The sequence below is a fragment of the Bos indicus genome, chromosome 9 (assembly GCF_029378745.1).
Source record: "Bos indicus isolate NIAB-ARS_2022 breed Sahiwal x Tharparkar chromosome 9, NIAB-ARS_B.indTharparkar_mat_pri_1.0, whole genome shotgun sequence".
NCBI lineage: Eukaryota > Metazoa > Chordata > Mammalia > Artiodactyla > Bovidae > Bos > Bos indicus.
The window spans coordinates 69904712-69924387 of NC_091768.1; the positions used below are offsets into that span (position 1 = coordinate 69904712).

At 36.5% G+C, this 19676-nt stretch overlaps 1 protein-coding gene across 1 annotated transcript in view; it reads left to right on the plus strand.

Annotated features, from left to right (window-relative positions):
- The window catches only part of ENPP3 (ectonucleotide pyrophosphatase/phosphodiesterase 3), an 88310-nt gene extending 77436 nt beyond the window's left edge, over positions 1–10874 (plus strand). Inside the window, exons 22-25 of the mRNA XM_019967443.2 lie at positions 1378–1455; positions 2088–2220; positions 3879–4035; positions 10538–10874. Coding sequence (XP_019823002.2) covers positions 1378–1455; positions 2088–2220; positions 3879–4035; positions 10538–10708 — 539 coding nt within the window. The 3' untranslated portion in view covers positions 10709–10874. The remainder of the gene's footprint in view (positions 1–1377; positions 1456–2087; positions 2221–3878; positions 4036–10537) is intronic.
- Positions 10875–19676: the final 8802 nt, after the last annotated feature.

The following is a 19676-nucleotide window of genomic DNA, read 5'->3' on the forward strand; positions in this document are numbered from 1 at the left end:
AGTTTAATTTAAAAAGTAGAAAAGTCATAGAGGATCTGAGGACTGTGAACAGCATGTGAAATCTTAAAGAAAAAAGCCAAAATCTCTTGCTTCTCTTTGCCTTTTGGTGCCCATATATTGGCCTTTCAATAGAGTATTAGTTAAGGTAGCCAAGTGCAGTTTAAATGTAAATAGTGTTATAAGAAACACTCATAGGCTTGCAGGAATTTAAATCCTCTCAATATTTCAGTGAGAGATGCTATGAGACAAATGAAGCACAGAGGGACATAGCATATTGCCCAAGTGGATCAGCTGTGGGCAGCAGAGCTGGGATTCCAACCCCAGGAGTCTGGGTCCAGAGTACACACACCCAGCACACACTCTGCTAGACGTCATGTCCATGAGTCTTCAAAGCCAATCATTTGTGGTGCTGTCAGCAGTCTTCCTTGAGTTAAAACTCTCTTTCTTAAGAAAATTTTATTTTGGAATAGTTATTTATCACAGCATTATTATCTTATGTATATTCAATAATGATGCTTTCCTATCAGTATTATATTTGCTTTAGAAACTGGTGTAACAAATTATCCACAGACTCAATGGCTTAAAGCAACAGAGCTTTATTTATTCTTTCAAAGTTCTAGAGGCCAGAAGTCTGAAATCAGGGTGTCAACAGGGCCACATTCTCTTCCCGGGAGAGAATCTAGGGGAGGATCCTTCTTTAGGTCTTCCAGCGTCTGGGGGCTCCAGGTGTTACTTGGCTTGGAGCTAAATCAGTCAGTCTCTGCCTCCATCTTCACATGGCCTTCTCCTCCAAATCTCTCCTCTTTTCAACCCTCCTTTTCTTTATAAGGATACCAGTCACTAAAGGGCTTCTCTGGTGGCTCAGCTGGTAAAGAATCTGGCTGCAAGGCAGCAGACCAGGGTTCAATCCTTGGGTCGGGAAGATCCCCTGGAGAAGGAAATGCAATCTACTCCAGTACTATTGCCGGGGGAATTCCATGGACAGAGGAGCCTGGTGGGCTACAATCCGTGGGTCCCAAAGAGTTGGGCACAAGTGAGCAACTAAAATGTTCACTTTCTTTGTAAATTCAGTATAATCTTATCTTGAAGCCTTAATTTAATTACATTTGTGAAGACACTATTTTCCTACCTATCACCTTCTGAGGTGATGGGACGATAGGACATGGACATATCTTCTTGAGGGTCACCAACTGTCTGCAAGGTATCAGATGCATAAGACTGCTTGAATTATGAATGACGTCTACCAGAGAGTGCTTTGTGACTCTGTGTTTTGTGTGTTAATAAAGTTACATTAATATGTAATAATAATAGGCCTATTATATAGAATGCTATATTTTCTTTTGTAGCTGGAGTTAATAAGATTTATTTGTTTTGCAGCAAATAATAGAACTTCCAATAGTCAATATGATGCTTTAATTACAAGTAATTTGGTCCCTATGTATGAAGCATTCAAAAGTAAGTATATACTTAGATTATTAATTTTAGTGACTCTTTGAACTCTTATGAACTAGACACATCCTTAACTGAAATTTGTTTCTGTTATTAGTCATTTTGTTCTTATGTTTTAGATATAGAAACAGGAAGGATATATAACTTATATTCTTTTCACAAAAGAATTAATTAAAAGAGATAATTACAAAATAAAACCTTAAAAAATTGTACACATTTGTATTTATATATATACAATCGTATGTAATAATGCAAATGTATTATTTCTATACAAAATAAAATTTTTCTAATACTCACCATAAGTAAATGAAATGTGTTCGTCCTGAGTCATAATTAAAAAAGCAGTATATACGTTCTGACTATTGTTTAATACTGTCTCCAAAGCAATTCAGCCCTAGGAAGTCCTTTGGAGACATATTTAACTATAATTTCAAGACTGCAACTATATCAACAACAAAACCTACCATGGATGTGGCTGTTTAGTTTTTCTGCTCAGACTGTTTGCAGAATTCCTCAATGACCACTGACAAGTATTGAAGTAGAATTGGATGCTATTTAAATGTACCTGTTTATAACAGAAAATATTTCCGTGTTCAATAAAGGTAGATATTTTAAGCACTTTATTCCTTTATTTTTAGCCATGTGGAATTACTTCCATAGTGTTCTTCTTGTAAAATATGCCATGGAAAGAAATGGAGTCAATGTGGTTAGTGGACCAGTATTTGATTATGATTATGATGGCCATTTTGATGCTCCAGATGAAATTGCAGAGTAAGTAATTTGAAACCAAATGGACATTTTGATTTAGCAATAGGGTATCATAAGGGGAAACCTAAATATTTTAAATTAAAACTCAGTATTCTATTATATAACATATTTATGTAGAGATATAATTATTGACTATTTTCAACTAGTCTATCAAAGACTTCACAAAATTTTTATATGGTAAAGACTTAAACCAACAGGCAAAGAAAATAATGTCCAGGAAAGGTTTATCAAATTTTTTATTTGGAAAATTTCTAAACTAATGAGAAAGGAAAACAGTTTTGTCGCAGCTAAGGAAGTAGGGAATGCTCACTGTGCTATCAGAAAGTAGAGAACCAGTTAAGCAATAAATAAAAACAATCAAGAAGTGACTATTCAAAATATTGCCCAATAGTTCAAATAGTGGATGATTCATGAAAGTATCTCACAGGAGAGATTATAGGTGTCCTGTAGAAAACTAGTCCTGTTTATCTTTATAAACTTTATATTTACAACTATCTTTGTAAACTAAGCTGTATATTTCTGTACTAAACCTGGTCATATAGATTGCTAGGAATTACTCCTGAATCCAGGACACAGGAACAGGAGTTGAAGTGTCATCCATGATTTTTCTATTATCAAAATAGACTGTACTAAGCTATGGTAATGTCTAAGCCTAGACTATGTAAAGCAATGATCTCTACTTATACCTTCTGATAAGATAACATTTATGACCACTAATTAAGCTTGTCACCTTTTAAATTTTGTTTGCCTTGTCCTTATGTCAGTGTTTATTGATCCTGTCTTTCTCCATTTAATAATTCTAGCAAATGCTTTGATAGCACTTTACTCCATGCTAGGTATGCTTCTAAGCATTTACAGATACTTTATTTAATCTGAGAAAGATCCTCATGTTAGATCCCATTAGCTCCCATTTAGAAAAAGAAACTGAAGCACAGAGAGGTTAAGAAACTTGTGTAAGTTCCACAGCTAAGTAGTGAAGCCAGAACCCAGGCAGTCTAGCTCTGATTCTAAATCACAGTAACATAGTTATACCAGTTATACTGTACTTATACCAGTTCATTTTCCTTTTAGTGGACTCACACTAATAGCTTACCTTTATTTTGCACTTGAAACTTTTAAAGGCACTTTTATATTTATTATCTGAGACTAAAGGACTGTCAGATCAGCTGTATGAATTTATCCCTGTCTATGCTGTGAAAATGGTACCACAGGATCACCTCCGTGTTAAAGTTGAGTAAACTTAGAAAGTCATAGAATATTAGAGGATTAGTACACATCCAATGTCTAGTAGAAGTGTGCAGATAGTCTTGAAATCCCAGATCCTTCATTCCCAGCCCCTGCTGTATTAGGAAATGTCACTAGAAAGTATAAAGTCAACAAAACTAGGAGGCAGAATATCATGCTCTTGCTTTTCTTTGTGTTCTAATATTTTCCATGATAGAATGACCAAGCTTGGACTTCTGTAAATCTTGATTCTGGCTCAATAAGGCTTAAAAATGTGTGATAAGATTTTATATTTTCTATTTATTTACTTTCTTTAGCTATAATTTTACCTTGGTGTTTCTTTAAAAAAAAAAATATATATATATATATATATATAGACACATAATCTTCAGAAGCAAAAGTATAATAACATCAAATGTTTTCAATTATGCTTTTAGCTATGCAGTCAACACCAGTGTTCCCATCCCAACGCACTACTTCGTGGTGTTGACTAGTTGTAAAAACCAGAGCCAAACCCCTGATGCCTGCACTGGGTGGTTGGACGTCTTACCCTTTGTCATCCCTCATCGACCTACCAATGTGGAAAGTTGTCCTGTGAGTATGCCCCCAGAGAGGCCCTGGGCCCAGAGAAAATGATTCATCAGAGCTCACCTGGCCTTTCAGAAAGTGGTTCTGACTACAGTACATATTTTAGGTGTTTCCTAGGTTAGAGTTGTACTAAATGTGACCTCATTTTTGAACTTTCCCTTAGACTACTGATCTCTATGTAATTAACATTAATTTAAACATGAATATTTAAATATTAATGTAAACATTCATATGCTTACATGAACATGTGTTTATCTATGCTTGTCATATATATTTTGTTTAGATGTATTTTACTCACATTCACTAATAAGGGAAGGGTTGTAGCTTATTAATCTTTTATTCTGAATGCATACCTTAAGGTTCTGTCCCAATGTTGGCACGAAATTAATGCTTCTCAAGTGACTATGTAAATATAAAAATCCCATCAACTTGAAACGTGAGGTCCAAAAATATATATATATATTATGTATATATATACTTTTTCCTAAATATATACATATATTTACAAAATAAGTTGGTTCAAATGACATTCCTTGTTTAATAACATGTTTTAGGCCACTTCAAAATCTTGTGGATCAAGGCAAATTACATGTAAATATTTACTTTGACTTCATATATGTTCTTCATAGGAAAAATATCCATCCTGGTAATTGGTCTTTACTGAAGTCATTCAACAAATATATTGAATACCTTGTAACTGCACAGTATCATGACAGATACGTTTTAGAATGCACCAAGGAGGAATATATTGTCTCTGCCCTCAAGGAGTTCATATATAACTTTGATATGTAAATTATATATGTAAATGAGATGCAGACACACTAATGGGTTACTTGATCATATAAGAATTATTTTAAAAATTAGAAAGTAAGAGACACTACAAAGTTAGGATTCATTGCCAAATAGTGTTATATGTTTCAAATTTGAAACACATCTAGCTGGAATAATCAATAATGGTTACATAAACTGAGATGGAAGTAAGGCCCTAAAAGATGGGCATCATTTGAACAGAGTGAAAAGATTAGAAAGACTTTTCCATGGAGATAATTAAGGGAGGGACTTGGTAACTGCCTGGATGCAAGAGCCAAAGGAAAACGGAGAGTCAAAGCTGAATTCGAGATTTTAAATGTAGACAATTAGGAAAAAGGGAAGTTAGGAATGAGAACTATTTTGGCAGGTAGGTAGGATAATTAAGAGTAGGCACATCTGATTTGTAGAAATGGGCATTCACATGGAAAATCCCATGGGCTATTACGGATGGATTAAAGCTTAAATTCTAGGCCAGGTTGAGATTCCTCTCTATTCTTTCAGGTATTGAACACGTTAACTGCCCTCACCATGCTGTGTACTCTGGGCAATACACAAAAAAATCAGACATGAATTACAGCAAAAAAAAAAAAAAAAAAGGCTCATAGTCTAGCACTGAGAAGCCTAGTCAAACAGAGAAAAGAAAAGTAAGTGGCACAAAGAGGGACAGGTAAAATTGTTGTAGGATCTCAAAGGAAAAATACTTTCTGGTAAGGAAAGCAACATTCTAGTTGAGTCTTGAAGATAGGATTTGAACTTGAGTGTTTGATGGTTGCTTTCACTGACTAGAAATGGAGGGCAAAGGTCAGAGGCTAAGCAATGGATCACTCACAGTCCTAGAACCATGAAGAGTTTCCAAACAAGAAGCTATCAGGATATGTTGTATAGTTGAAACTCTTCCTATTTGTCTTGTCAGAAGTTTATTTAGTTGAGACAAGGGGAAGCTGCTATTATGCACTTCCTCTTCTAGTGGCAGACTTTGGTGACTGATACTCTTGGTGTGATACTCTTTTCCACTCAATCAGGAATAAATAGTTCTTTATCATAGAGGTTCTAGGTAGCCACTCATAATGGGTGTGCAAAGAAGAAATTATTTGCTATCCCTGGTTTAGGCCCTTATTACCTTCTATTAGGACCTTTTGAAAATGAATTTTAAGTAGTTTCATTGTCTCCTGTCCTTTTCACCTTTACCTCTGTATACTACGACCAAGTTCCTCATCTTAAAATTTAGCTTTTCATTACGAGTATTTTCTCATCCGCAAACTTTGCTTATCTATCTACCCTGAATAAAAGTACTGTACAAAAACAGCAAAAATCCCTCAGCCTGTACTTAAGGCTTTTCCCAATTTACCCTCAGTTGACTTTGCAGACCCAAGTTCCAGGCCAACTGAAGTTCTTGAAATTACTTGACCAGCGCTCAGGTTTCCCTACCTCCATGTCCTTGCTCATGAGCTTCTCTCTTCTAGAATGCCTTTCTTCGCTATCTGCTAAAAATTCCACCTACACTTCAAGGTGAAGCACAAATGGTACAAAGCTTTTCCTGTGCATCCACAGGGGAGACGGTCTCAAAATTAATAAGGCATCATTTCTATTGACTAAGACATGAAGACCATTAAGCGGGACATATTCCAAGATTTTAAAGAATTGACAGGATAGTAATCAGGGCATGACGTTGGATAAACAGAACTATGAGACGTAATATGATAAATATGAAACAAGCTATGATTATAAGAGAGGCTGTGACATTGATACATGTGACTGTCAATTTGATATGAAGGAGGGAAGAGACAGGACGATAAAGTCAGGTAACTGAAAATTTAGGTGTGACTGGCCAAGAAATACAGAAAATGATCAGTTGTTTTGTGAGGGATAAATTTGTTGTTTGTGGTCCTTCAATCGAGAAACTAGTTGAATACCTAAGAGGCTACAGTAGAGAATAGAATGCCAATGCCTGGGTTTTGGAGTTGAATATCTGAGTTCATTTACTGATTTGGCCTCTTTGGGGAAACAGCTGAGTGTCACTTTCCTCAAATGTATGAAACAATTCACCCCCTAATGAAGTTGTTGTGAAAATTAAATATTTCATATAGACTCCTAAAAATTCTCAATAAACAGTAAGCAAATGGGGGTCATTATAAATAAATCACATTTCATGAAGGAGTTACATTGTAAAGTCAATATAAAGTGAAATCTTGTATACAGATAAAATCACATAGAATCAAATCACCAAGAAAGTAGAGTACCTACACAAACTATGCCTTGGAAAGAAAGTTAAAGTGTTAGTCACTCAGTTATGTCTGACTGTTTGTAACCCCATAGACTGTTGCCCATCAGGCTCATCTGTCCATGGAATTCTCCAGGCAAGAATACTGGAGTGGGTTGCCATTCTCTTCTCCAGAGGATCTTCCTGACCCAGGGATAGAACCTGGATCTCCTGAATTGCAGACAGATTCTTTACTGTTTGAGTGATGTAGAACTCGCCAACACTTCCACTAGTATTAGAACAAGTAATTGTGCTTTAATTGTGCAATTGTGAAATAGTTAGCTTGCTGTAAGGGTCATACTATATGAAAATTCTGCATTTTTAAATATTCTAATCACTGAGTCTGTGGAGGTACTCACACTGCAAGAGGTTTGAGGCAACTGACACCATTTGTAGAAATGGCAGAGTCACAATTCCACCTCACACTTGATGTAGAGAACTTGATTCTTATTTCCTGTCTTCGTTTGTTTTTCCGTCATTTCTTCCCTCTTTCTTCTTTTTCTTTTTCCCCTTAACTTTGTATTATTAAATTCCTGTCAGATAAATGAGAATGTTGCTGTAAGTCCACGTGACTATCTGTGTTTTAACTTAGTATATGTCGGAAATGTAATTGTGTGTGTGCTTAGTAGTTCACGCGTGTCCAGCTCTTCGCAATCCTGTGGACTGTAGCCTGCCAGGCTTCTCTGTCCATGGACTTCTCCAGGCCAAATACTGGAGTGGGTTGCCATTCCCTTCTCTCAGGGATCTTCCCGACCCAGGGATCGAACCAAGGTCTCCTGCATTGTAGGCAGATTTTTTACCATCTGAGCTACCAGGGAAGCCTGGAAATGTAATCGGGGGTATACAATTGTACTGTAAATAGAATTGGGGATAAGACAATATAGGTATGGAACTTAGAGGAGATCAGAATTATAGAGATAGATTTTGTATTAAATCACAGGAGTGAAAGGAAATTGCCAAATAGAAGAAAGTAGAGAGAGGAGGCCCAAAGATCAGATGTCTGTTCTTCCAGGAGGGCAAACAACTGAAGTAAGCTGAGGAAACAGAAGGCGTCATTGAATAAGGGAGCGAGCTATGAAAGATAAAGAAGGGACTTTCAGAACAGCTAAGCGAAAGGGCTACAAAAATTCCACTAAATCAGGTCATCCTCATCTAGATGGTTTCATTAGTGTGATGCCAGCAATGACCAGACTATAAGTGAATAAGGAAGCAGTTAGGGGAGAAAAACACTGAAACTGATATCACCTCAAAAAACTTACAAATTAAGTTTTATTTGGGGTGTATACAATATTTCTATTTATGTAATAGGTGTAATACATACAGATTAATAAATGGATTATATAAATGATCAAAAGCATATATTTAAATATGGTTCATAGAAACTCAATATACACAAGGCTTCTATTCCTTTGGGATGCATTGGTACAGCTAGAGCAGTTGTCTATAGCTGAATTCTGTTCAGATTGGTTGGTGCTGGTCAACTATCTGATATGAAATAGCTTGAGTATTACCCCTGCCTAGATATAATTAGGTTGTTCTTTAAGATCATTTCTTTGCAGTTTTACAAAAGATTGTCACGTGTTCACTAAACATTCAGTTAGATGGATACCAAATAAGCCAGGAGAAAATAGAACAATAAAAGCCAAATGGGAGAAAACTTTATGGGAAAAGTGATCAAAACCATTCAATGTCGCTAAAATGTGAGAAAGTGAAATGAAATTCGTTCAGTCATGTCTGACTCTTTGCCACCCCATGGATTATACAGTCCATGGAATTCTCCAGGCCAGAATACTGGACTGGGTAGCCTTTCGCTTCTCCAGGGGATCTTCTTGATCTAGGAATCGAACCAGGGTCTCCTGCATTACAGACAGATTCTTTACAAATTGAGCTATGGGGGAAGCCCTAAAGAGTGAAGGCAGGAAGAAAAGACTGAATTTGATTCCCATTAGAAATATAAGTTAAAATTAGCACATCACATAATTATTTAACAAACAATAACTCATCTCATGAATCTTACCTGGAAAAATACTTTAGAGTTTTGAAACAGTGATTTCCTCTTATACTTCCTCTGGCTCAAATAGTAGCTGCCTATTTTAAACTTGCATATTTAAAAAACAAGTGAACAAGTATGCTAAAGTTAATTGAAAGTTATCCATGCAGACTCATCTAATTAGCGAACCTGTAAACTTTCTTACTTTAAAAAATAGCTAGAAATTTAGCAACTTCATATGACTGTCAGCAAAGTCAAAAATAAAGAATAAGGAATTTCATAGCAATCCATGGCTCCAAATTATTGAACTAACCCATATATATATATATATATATATATATATATATATATATATGTACAGTATTTATGGTAAAATTTTTTTACTATGCTATTTATAATTTTTTCAATATGCTATTTTTTATATGTAGTTAAAAACCTACTGAAAGTCAAATGGCCAAGAAATATCTGAAAAGACACTCAATAATACTCAGAGTAATAAACTTTAAATATGGATAAAGCACTATTTTGCAACATGGTTTGGCAAGGATATGGAGAAATGGGGATTATCCTCCCCTGTCAGTGGAAGTGTAAATTGTTATATGCACTTTGAGGAGTGTTCAGTTCAGTTCAGTTTAGTCGCTCAGTCGTGTCCGACTCTTTGAGGAGTGCTAGGTTTACTGTTTAGTAAAATTAAAGTTGCATATACTCTATGACCCAGCAATTTCATTTATATATCCTAGAAACTCATGTTCTTAAACATAGAAGACATGTGCCAATTTATTCATGACACTATTATTTATAATGCCAAAAATACTATCAATATGTCAATGAAAATATTAACTGAGCTGCCACAAACCATAGCTAAAAATAGATGATTTAACTAGATTTAGATATTTCACTATGAATAGATTACAAACATAAAATTGAATGAAAAAATATAGAATCTCATTTATATCATTTATATAAGTTTGAAAACATAAATCAATGCTATATATTTTATATTGATGTTCAGTAAAAGTTAAAAAAACACAGACTGGATTCACATTGACTCATGACAATGATTTCCTCTGAGTAAGACTTGACTTCATCTTTAATGTTTCATTTCTTTAAAAAAGTTATATCTGAAGTAAATATAAAAGTGGTTCTACTTTATGGCAGTCTGTATTTGCTATTGTATAGTTTGTACTTTCATTTTTCTTTTTATGTTAACATACACCAAAATTTAGCTCTATCAAATTAAGATTTAAGGCAATAAAAACCATAATAACAAATATCGAATCAATGAGTTGGACATTTTAAGCTAATATAATGCATGTCAATATACCTCAGAAAAAAACAAGCAAACAAAAAAACCACAGGAAAAAGGGACAACTTCTAAGTAATAAAAGAATTTTCTGTTAATGAAAATCCATGCTCCAGGGAAATAATCTTTCGCTTTTCTGTTTCAGGAAAATAAATCAGAATCTCTTTGGGTTGAAGAAAGATTCAATGTACATACCGCCCGCGTGCGTGATGTGGAACTTCTTACTGGACTTGACTTTTATCAGGAGAAAGCACAGCCTGTCTCTGAAATTTTGCAACTAAAGACGTATTTGCCCGTATTTGAAACTGTTATTTAACTTAATATATAAAACAACTTGGGCAAATTGTGAATGATTTTTTTCCCGTTGAAGACCATAAAACAAAATGTTCTATTTTCCTTAACTCTACTAAAAGCTGTATTGTGTAATTTTAATTATTCCTGTCTCTTTTTCATTTCTATAAAAATATAATGTTTTAAAGTTACACAGTTTGCACACACTGTGCTACATTATTCCTTCCTTATTATCTCATTTATAATCCTTGGCTATCTTTTTCTTCCCAACATTATCTAAATAGAAAGCAGAGTACGAGAAGTAGGTCTCACTTTCGAACCAAATCAATTCTACATCAGTTTTGTTATAAAACTTTTTACACTTAGCAATCAGGCAGTATGTATTAAAATAAAAAAATACACATTGCCTTCATTCAATAATTTCATTTGTAAAAGTGGTGCCAACAGATATGCTTTGCACAAATGCATGAAAGTATCATCTTTTACGAAGACCAAGTGGTAGTGATGGTTAAGTTGTTAAGTCATGTCCAACTCTTGTGACCTCATGGACAGTAGCCCTCCTGGCTCCTATGTCCTTGAGATTTCCCAAGCAAAAATACTGGAGTGGCTTGCCATTTCCTTCTCCATACAAAGACCAGAAAATAACCTAAAAGTCTTGTTGAGCAAATTATGTTCATGCATGCTAAGTTGCTTCAGTTGTGTCCGACTGTTTGTGACACTATAGACTAGCCCATCAGGCTCCTCTGTCCATGGGATTCTCCAGGCATGAATACTGGAATGGGTTGCCATTTGCTACTCCAGGGGATCTTCCCAACCCAGGGAGTGAACTCGCATCTCATGTTTCCTGCATTGACAGGCGAGTTCTTTATTTTACCATTAGCACCATGTGAGCTAATGGTAAGCCCAGGTGAGCAAATTATGGAGTTTATTTAAACAAACAATGGAATGTGATTCCACTGCTATAAACAAAGAAGTTGGTCTATATATTGATGATGGTATGACTGTTGTTAAATGAAGAGCAAAGAGTGGTAGAATAGTAATGTATAGTATGCTATCATTTTTAAGGGACTGGCAAAACTTCTCTTTAAGTGAAAGTGTTAGTCTCTTGGTTGTGTCCAACTCTTTGCGATCCCATGGACCATAGCCCACCAGGCTCCTCTGTCCATGGGATTCTTCAGGCAAGAATACTGGAGTGGGTTGCCATTTCCTTCTCCAGGGGATCTCCCCAACCCAGGGGTTGAACTTGTGTCTCCTGCATTGCAGGCAGATTCTTTACCGTCTAAGCCAATCTCTTTAAGAGCTGGATAATAAAAGTTTTTAGGCCATACAGAATGTTGCAACTACTCAACTCTATTAATACATCAAGGAAGTGGTCATAGATGATACATAAAAGGAATTGGAGTCACTGTGTTTCACTAAAACTTTATTTACAAAAACAGATGGGGGCTAGAGTTGGTCCATGGACTGCAATTTGTCAACCCTTGATTTATGTCTTAAGCCAGGGTGGCACAAATTAATACTGAGAGATGGAGATAAAATTTTTATTTTGTGCCCTTTGACATTGCCAAAAATTAAAAAAAAAAAACTTACTTTATACATATGTATGTCTTTAATTTTTCAAAATGTGATTTTTAAAAATTTATTTGTTTTTCATTGAAGGGGATAATTACTTTACAGAATTTTGCTGTTAAATGTGATTATTAAGCAAAGAGATCCCAGTATTCATTTGGTAAGTAATAGTATTGGTCAGATTTTAAGATTTGCAGACTGGCAATGTTCCAGACTCATTTCTGATATATATACACCAGTTCATCCAGGGGACACAGGCTTTGTTGGTGACAAAAAAATCTTGTGGCCTGAGCTTCAAAAAATCAGACTATTACTATTATAACTTCAACTGAATTAATTATAGCTAAAAGTTAAATGTTAGCTTAGGATCATTGGATTTTTATTAACACCACATAAACAGTTGGATTTAAAATGTATAATATAGAGAGGCTGAAAGACAAGACAAAAAGATGGAAATTATTCCAGCTAAGTGTCAGTCAAAAATGTTGATGCCCTGTATATACACAGAATTCCTCCAATCAATGGTCCCCTGCCCCACCGTGGCCTATAAACCAGATAAGACCACCTGGAATTTAGACCCCACTTTGCGGCAAGACAAGTGAAGGATGGTTTAGTGCTGAACTGCATTTAAACTCTGGATGCCCTCATTACTTCTGAATTTCTCTTAAAGTAACCAAATTGTTTTCGGTATCAGATTAAATGGGTACTCAACACAGAAATAAAAATTTCACAAAGAGAAACAAAATCACATATTTTTGCACAGAGATTGTGTAATGTACTTTTTTTGGTATCATTATATCATTAAAAAGATACATGTATGTGTAAAATCATTCTGACAGAAAGACAATGAGTTAACAATTTATGGAATTACAGGATATTTACAATTGCTAATTTATAACTTTCAGTGTGTAATCTAGTTTTTATAATGAACTTGTTTGTAAAAATGTAAAAAATACAGTTAGTTGCATTAAAAGAAATATTTATTTAGAAAGAATTTGAAAGACACAGAAAGGTTGTAAGAATAGCATAAAGAACTCTGTGTAACCTCCACCCATCTTTACTAATTGTTAATATTCTCACTATGTATATTTATGGATAGCTTTAATTTTTCCCCTGAACTTTCTGAGAGTATATTGGAGTATCATGCCCATTTATGCAGCAAAAGTTCAGGGTTTATCTCCTAAGATCAAGGACATTCGTACAACCAGTCAGGAAGTTTAATGATGATACAATATCATTTTTTAATTTCCAGGTCAAATCTAGTTTTTTTCTCATCTTCAGTTATGTCCTTTAAAGTATTTTATTTTCTGTGACCGCGCCCCACCCCCCTCCCCAAACAGAATCATGCATTGCATTAAGTTTTCTTTCCTCTTTGGTACAACATTTCCTCAGCCCCTACCAAGTAATGTTAACGTTTTGGAGAGTTGATTTATTTTGTAGGCTGCTCCTCAATTTGGGTGTGTCTATATTTCCTCATAATGTTTTGTATTTTTGGCAAATGCTACATCAGTGGTGGGCTTCCCTGGTAGCTCAACTGCAGGTAAAGAATCTGCCTGCAATGTGGGAGATCTGGGTCTGGGTTTGATCCCTGGATTGGGACAGTCCCATGGAAAAGGGAATGGCTACCCACTCTAGTATTCTGGCCTGGAGAATTCCATGGACTGTATGGGGTCACAGAGAGTTGGACACGACTGAGTGACTTTCACTTTTTTTACCTCAGTGATAGCGTGCTCAGTGCTTCATTTCTGGGAGCACAAGATGTTCAACTTTGCCATTACTGCTCAGGCCAAATTTGGTCCTGTGGTTACATTGGTGATCACTAGGTTTTCCTTCTGCAAAGAGAGTGTTTACTCTTTGTAAATTGGGAGTTATTTGTGGTGAGATAGTTGAGAACCAGAAGTATCCTGTTTCTCATTAAATTTTTACCTGTCTTTAGTATCCAAAAATAATTCTTCCTTGATTCAGTTTTTACTATGACAGTTCCAAAGGGTGTTTTTAAAAACTGCCATTATTCAACCTATATTTATTGGCTTTCACAACCCAGATAATCACGATGGTGTGATCATTCACCTAGAGCCAGACATCCTAGAATGTGAAGTCAAGTGGGCCTTAGAAAGCATCACTACGAACAAAGCTAGTAGAGGTGATGGAATTCCAGTTGAGCTATTCCAAATCCTGAAAGATGATGCTGTGAAAGTGCTACACTCAATATGCCAGCAAATTTGGAAAACTCAGCAGTGGCCACAGGACTGGAAAAGGCCCGTTTTCATTCCAATCCCAAAGAAAGGCAATGCCAAAGAATGCTCAGACTACGGCACAATTGCACTCATCTCACACGCTAGTAAAGTAATGCTCAAATTCTCCAAGCCAGGCTTCAGAAATACGTGAACCGTGAACTTCCTGATGTTCAAGCTGGTTTTAGAAAAGGCAGAGGAACCAGAGATCAAATTGCCAACATCCGCTGGATCATGGAAAAAGCAAAAGAGTTTCAGAAAAACATCTATTTCTGCTTTATTGACTATGCCAAAGCCTTTGTGTGGATCACAATAGACTGTGGAAAATTCTGAAAGAGATGGAAATACCAGACCACCTGATCTTCCTCTTGAGAAATTTGTATGCAGGTCAGGAAGCAACAGTTAGAACTGGACATGGAACAACAGACTGGTTCCAAATAAGAAAAGGAGTACGTCAAGGCTGTATATTGTCACCCTGCTTATTTAACTTCTATGCAGAGTACATCATGAGAAACACTGGACTGGAAGAAACACAAGCTGGAATCAAGATTGCTGGGAGAAATATCAATAACCTCAGATATGCAGATGACACCACCCTTATCGCAGAAAGTGAAGAGGAACTAAAAAGCCTCTTGATGAAAGTGAAAGAGGAGAGTGAAAAAGTTGGTTTAAAGCTCAACATTCAGAAAACGAAGATCATGGCATCTGGTCCCATCACTTCATGGGAAATAGATGGGGAAACAGTGGAAACAGTGTCAGACTTTATTTTAGGGGGCTCCAAAATCACTGCAGATGGTGACTGCAGCCATGAAATTAAAAGACGCTTACTCCTTGGAAGGAAAGTTATGACCAACCTAGATAGCATATTCAAAAGCAGAGACATTACTTTGCCAACAAATGTTCGTCTAGTCAAGGCTATGGTTTTTCCTGTGGTCATGTATGGATGTGAGAGTTGGACTGTGAAGAAGGCTGAGCGCCGAAGAATTGATACTTTTGAAATGTGGTGTTGGAGAAGACTCTTGAGAGTCCCTTGGACTGCAAGGAGATCCAACCAGTCCATTCTGAAGGAGATCAGCCCTGGGATTTCTTTGGAAGGAATGCTAAAGCTGAAACTCCAGTACTTTGGCCACCTCATGTGAAGAGTTGACTCATTGGAAAAGACTCTGATGCTGGGAGGGATTAGGGGCAAGAGGAGAAGGGGACAACAGAGGATGAGATGGCTGGATGGCATCACTGACTGGATGGAAGTGAGTCAGTGAACTCCGGGAGTTGGTGATGGACAGGGAGGCCTGGCGTGCTGCGATTCATGGGGTTGCAAAGAGTTGGACACGACTGATTGACTGATCTGATCTGATCTGACTGTAAGGAAAAGAGTTCCCTTCTTATTTTTTATTTGTTTTTTTATCTGTAGAGACTCATGGATTCTTTCTTACTCCAACTGATTAAAATACACTGAATCATTGTTTATTTTGGTGCTCAAATCGCCCTCAGACTTGACCTGTGTAAGTGCCTATAAGTAGGCTCTTATGTCCTTTTGACACGTCATTATTTTTCAAGAACTCCTTACTTTTTGGCAAAAATAAATGTTTTAGGCTCATCTTGTATGACCTGTGCTAACTCTGAAATCAGCCATTTCTCCAAGGAGCTCTGGTTCTATTTATTCAGTGCTGGTGTCTTAATTAATTTTTGAGCATCACTGTATCTAGGCTCCTTTAGTCAACAAAAGTACAATCAATCTATAGCTACATCTCTGTCTGTGTCTCTTTCTTTATGTTTATTATAATTACACATATAAAATGCAATGAGTTCAATAACCATTCAGTACTACATGGTCCTTTCTAACTCCTCATTTCATAATAGTGTCTTCCTTTTCCAACAGTGAAAAACTTGTTTCCCAACATCATCAGTATTTTTATTCATTGCTCAATCTTACGATACAAGAAATGAAGGAATTGCTAACCAATACCATTGAGAGAAAAAAATCTACTTAGTAGAATTTAAGAAATGTTTTCGGTTCTTTGTGTCTCTAGACTTAGAATTTATAATCAGATTCTGTGTCCCAAAATGACTAGGATTAATTTTTCCCCCTTCAGTATAGTTACATTATTCTTTCATGGATCACGCCTTTGGTGTTGTATCTGAACACCATACCCAAGGTCATCTAGGTTTTCTGCTATGCTCTGTGCTAGGAGTTTATAATTTTGTATTTTACATTTATGTCTATGATCTATTTGGAGCCGATTTTGTGAAAGATGTAAGGTCTCTGTCTAGATTAATTTTTTTTTTATTTGCACTTGGATGTTCACTTGTTCTAGCACCATTTGTTGAAAACACTAGCTTTGCTCCATTGTATTGCATTCACTCCTTTGTCAAAGATCAGTTGACTACCATAGTTAATTAAGTCAATCCTTAATGTGAGAGCCTTTAATTGTTTCCAATATTTTGTAGTTACAAATAGACTGCAGTGAATAACTTAATCCACACGAGTATGTGTTATATGTTAGTGTCTGACTAACAGTCAGTCAGTGTCTGACTCTTTGCGACCCTCTGGACTGTAGCTTGCCAGGTTCCTCTGTCCATGGGATTCTCCAGGCAAGAATACTGGAGTGGGTTGCCATTCCGTTCTCCAGGGGATGTTATGGACCCAGGGATTGAATCTGGGTCTCCTGCATGGCAGGCAGGTTCTTAACCACCTGAGCCACCAGGGGAGCCATTAGAGAATCCACATGTAATTTTGTTCAAAGTGTATCTTTCTGTAAAAATTTCTCGAAGTTGGTAAGCATATATATGGCAGCTTTATTTTTTTTTTAAATAGAAGTACTATATTGGCACAACTTTATTTCCTAAATTGGTACATCAAAATCTGAACTTAGAGATGTAGTTTTCCTCCATCAGAAAAGCAAAGATTTATATTTTCTAAATCATAAAAAGCACATACTCATTGTAACACTATCCAAACTACATGCATATATATATACTATTTAACTACATATATAACTATTTTGTATATAAACTATATTTACATATAAACTATATTATAAATACATTAAAATCACACATAGTCACATCAACCAATGATTATAACAAACTCTACTCATTCATGACACCTGGACATAGCTTTCCTTTGAATGTAGTATTTGAACATGGCATTTGGGGAAATGTCAATCCACATTACTTTGGTTCAGCATCAGATTTTTTTTCCTCAGGGGAATTTCAAAGCTTTCAGGTAAATACTTAGGTTTTAAAGATTTTAAAAGTTTCTACAGAAAGTTTAACTGATTGGAGTAAGTCAGGAAATAGCTACTTCGTATTTCAATAAATGCCTTGACATTTTACAGATTGATACCCACAATGTGTAGCTGAGAATTAATGGAGCCTTAGGCGGAGAAGGCAATGGCACCCCACTCCAGTACTTTTGCCTGGAAAATCCATGGACGGAGGAGCCTGGTAGGCTGCAGTCCAGGTGGTTGCTAAGAGTCAGACACGACTGAGCGACTTCACTTTCACTTTTTACTTTCATGCATTGGAGAAGGAAATGGCAACCCACTCCAGTGTTCTTGCCTGGAGAATCCCAGGGACGGGAAAGCCTGGTGGGCTGCCGTCTATGGGGTTGCACAGTCGGACATGACTGAGGCGACTTAGCAGCAGCAGCAGCAGCAGCAGCAGGGGGATATAGTCGGGATCCATGTTAGTATTCATGGCCAATTATCACCCCAAGTCTTCCAGTTATTTTTTGACTTTTGCACAATAGAACTATATCATCTCCCAGGTGATGCAATTGTCTTTCCCTTTTTATTCTACTGACATGGAAACGTGAACAACTAAATTTTTGACAAGTCCCTTGTATAAAATTGATACCTTAATACTACAGAATTGCTTGCTTTTAAATAGAGGAACCTCATATTACTGCTATTTTAAATTATATGTATTTTGGTAGACAGGCATATAAGAGGGACCTTTTTGTGAGTTCCAGTGTTACTGAATCAAGGATTGCAATTAATTCTTGTTTTCAGAAGAGAACATTCTAACTCAAGTGGGGTCAGCTAAGGTCTTGGGAGCAGACTTGGAAAGAAGGGAAATTTTAAAGTTTGGCTAATTTTCCAGATTTAGTTAAGACTCTGGAAATTTATTTTCTCAATGCCTTTCTCTCTTCCTCCTTATTTTTATTTCTTTCTTTCTCCCTTCCTCTCTCTCTCTTTCTTTCCTTCTTTGTAACCTCTCAGAGTTTTTAGTGATATAGTTTGAATTAAGGGAGCTCAGGGTCTATTCTTCCATACAACATCAGAAACAAGTGAGTTTTCTGGGCAAGTAGAAACAGAGGGGTGGAGATAAACAGGATGAGGTGGTGCACCTATGTATGTGCCAAGAATTCATCTTTAGCCATTAGTTTAGCTGGAGTTTAGTATAAGAATATCCGGTGTTTGATCATTTAGAATAAATACATGAAGTTTCTAGCAGCCTATATTTACACTTACAGATTTGACTGATCTTGATTTTTTAAATCCCATCTGGTTTTGGCACTTGAGGTTATTTCCCAACTACATATGGGTTCCTTTAAAATCTTCTTGCCCTAGGGAAATCTCTTTCCTTCCTCCACCTCCATCCCCACCCCTGCATCACCACTCTCTACCACCAGGGCTTGTCATCTGTTTACTTTGAGAGGGCTGGGCCTGGGAATGGAGACAGGACATAAACTGAAACAGTTTTCAAAAACACAAACAAGGCTGTTAGAAGAAACTACTTCCTTTTTACACAGGACTCTTGGCAGACCACAATCACTCCCTCAATCAGTGGACTCACACTCGCACAAACTTCCAGACGGGAACAAACCTCAGCCTTCCAATGACAGAAGATTCGTGTAATTCTGAATTGTCCCAAATCCACATTATAAACATAGCTGAATAACAACTAGTAAATTACCACACCAGACTTAGGCTGGTTCTGTTATTCTAGGATACTATGTTTCTCACTGTGTAAATTAAAGATGTATAGGTGTAGAAGAAATCTAAAGAGGCCAGCTAGTCCATCTTACATGGCTCACTCCACTAAAGAATGTATGTGCTTTGCTAGTGGTGTCTGACTTTTTGTGATCCCGTGGACTGTAGCCCACCAGGCTCCTCTGTCCATGGGGTTCTCCAGGCAAGAATACTTGAGTGGGTAGCCATTCCCTTCTCCAGGGATTGAACCTGA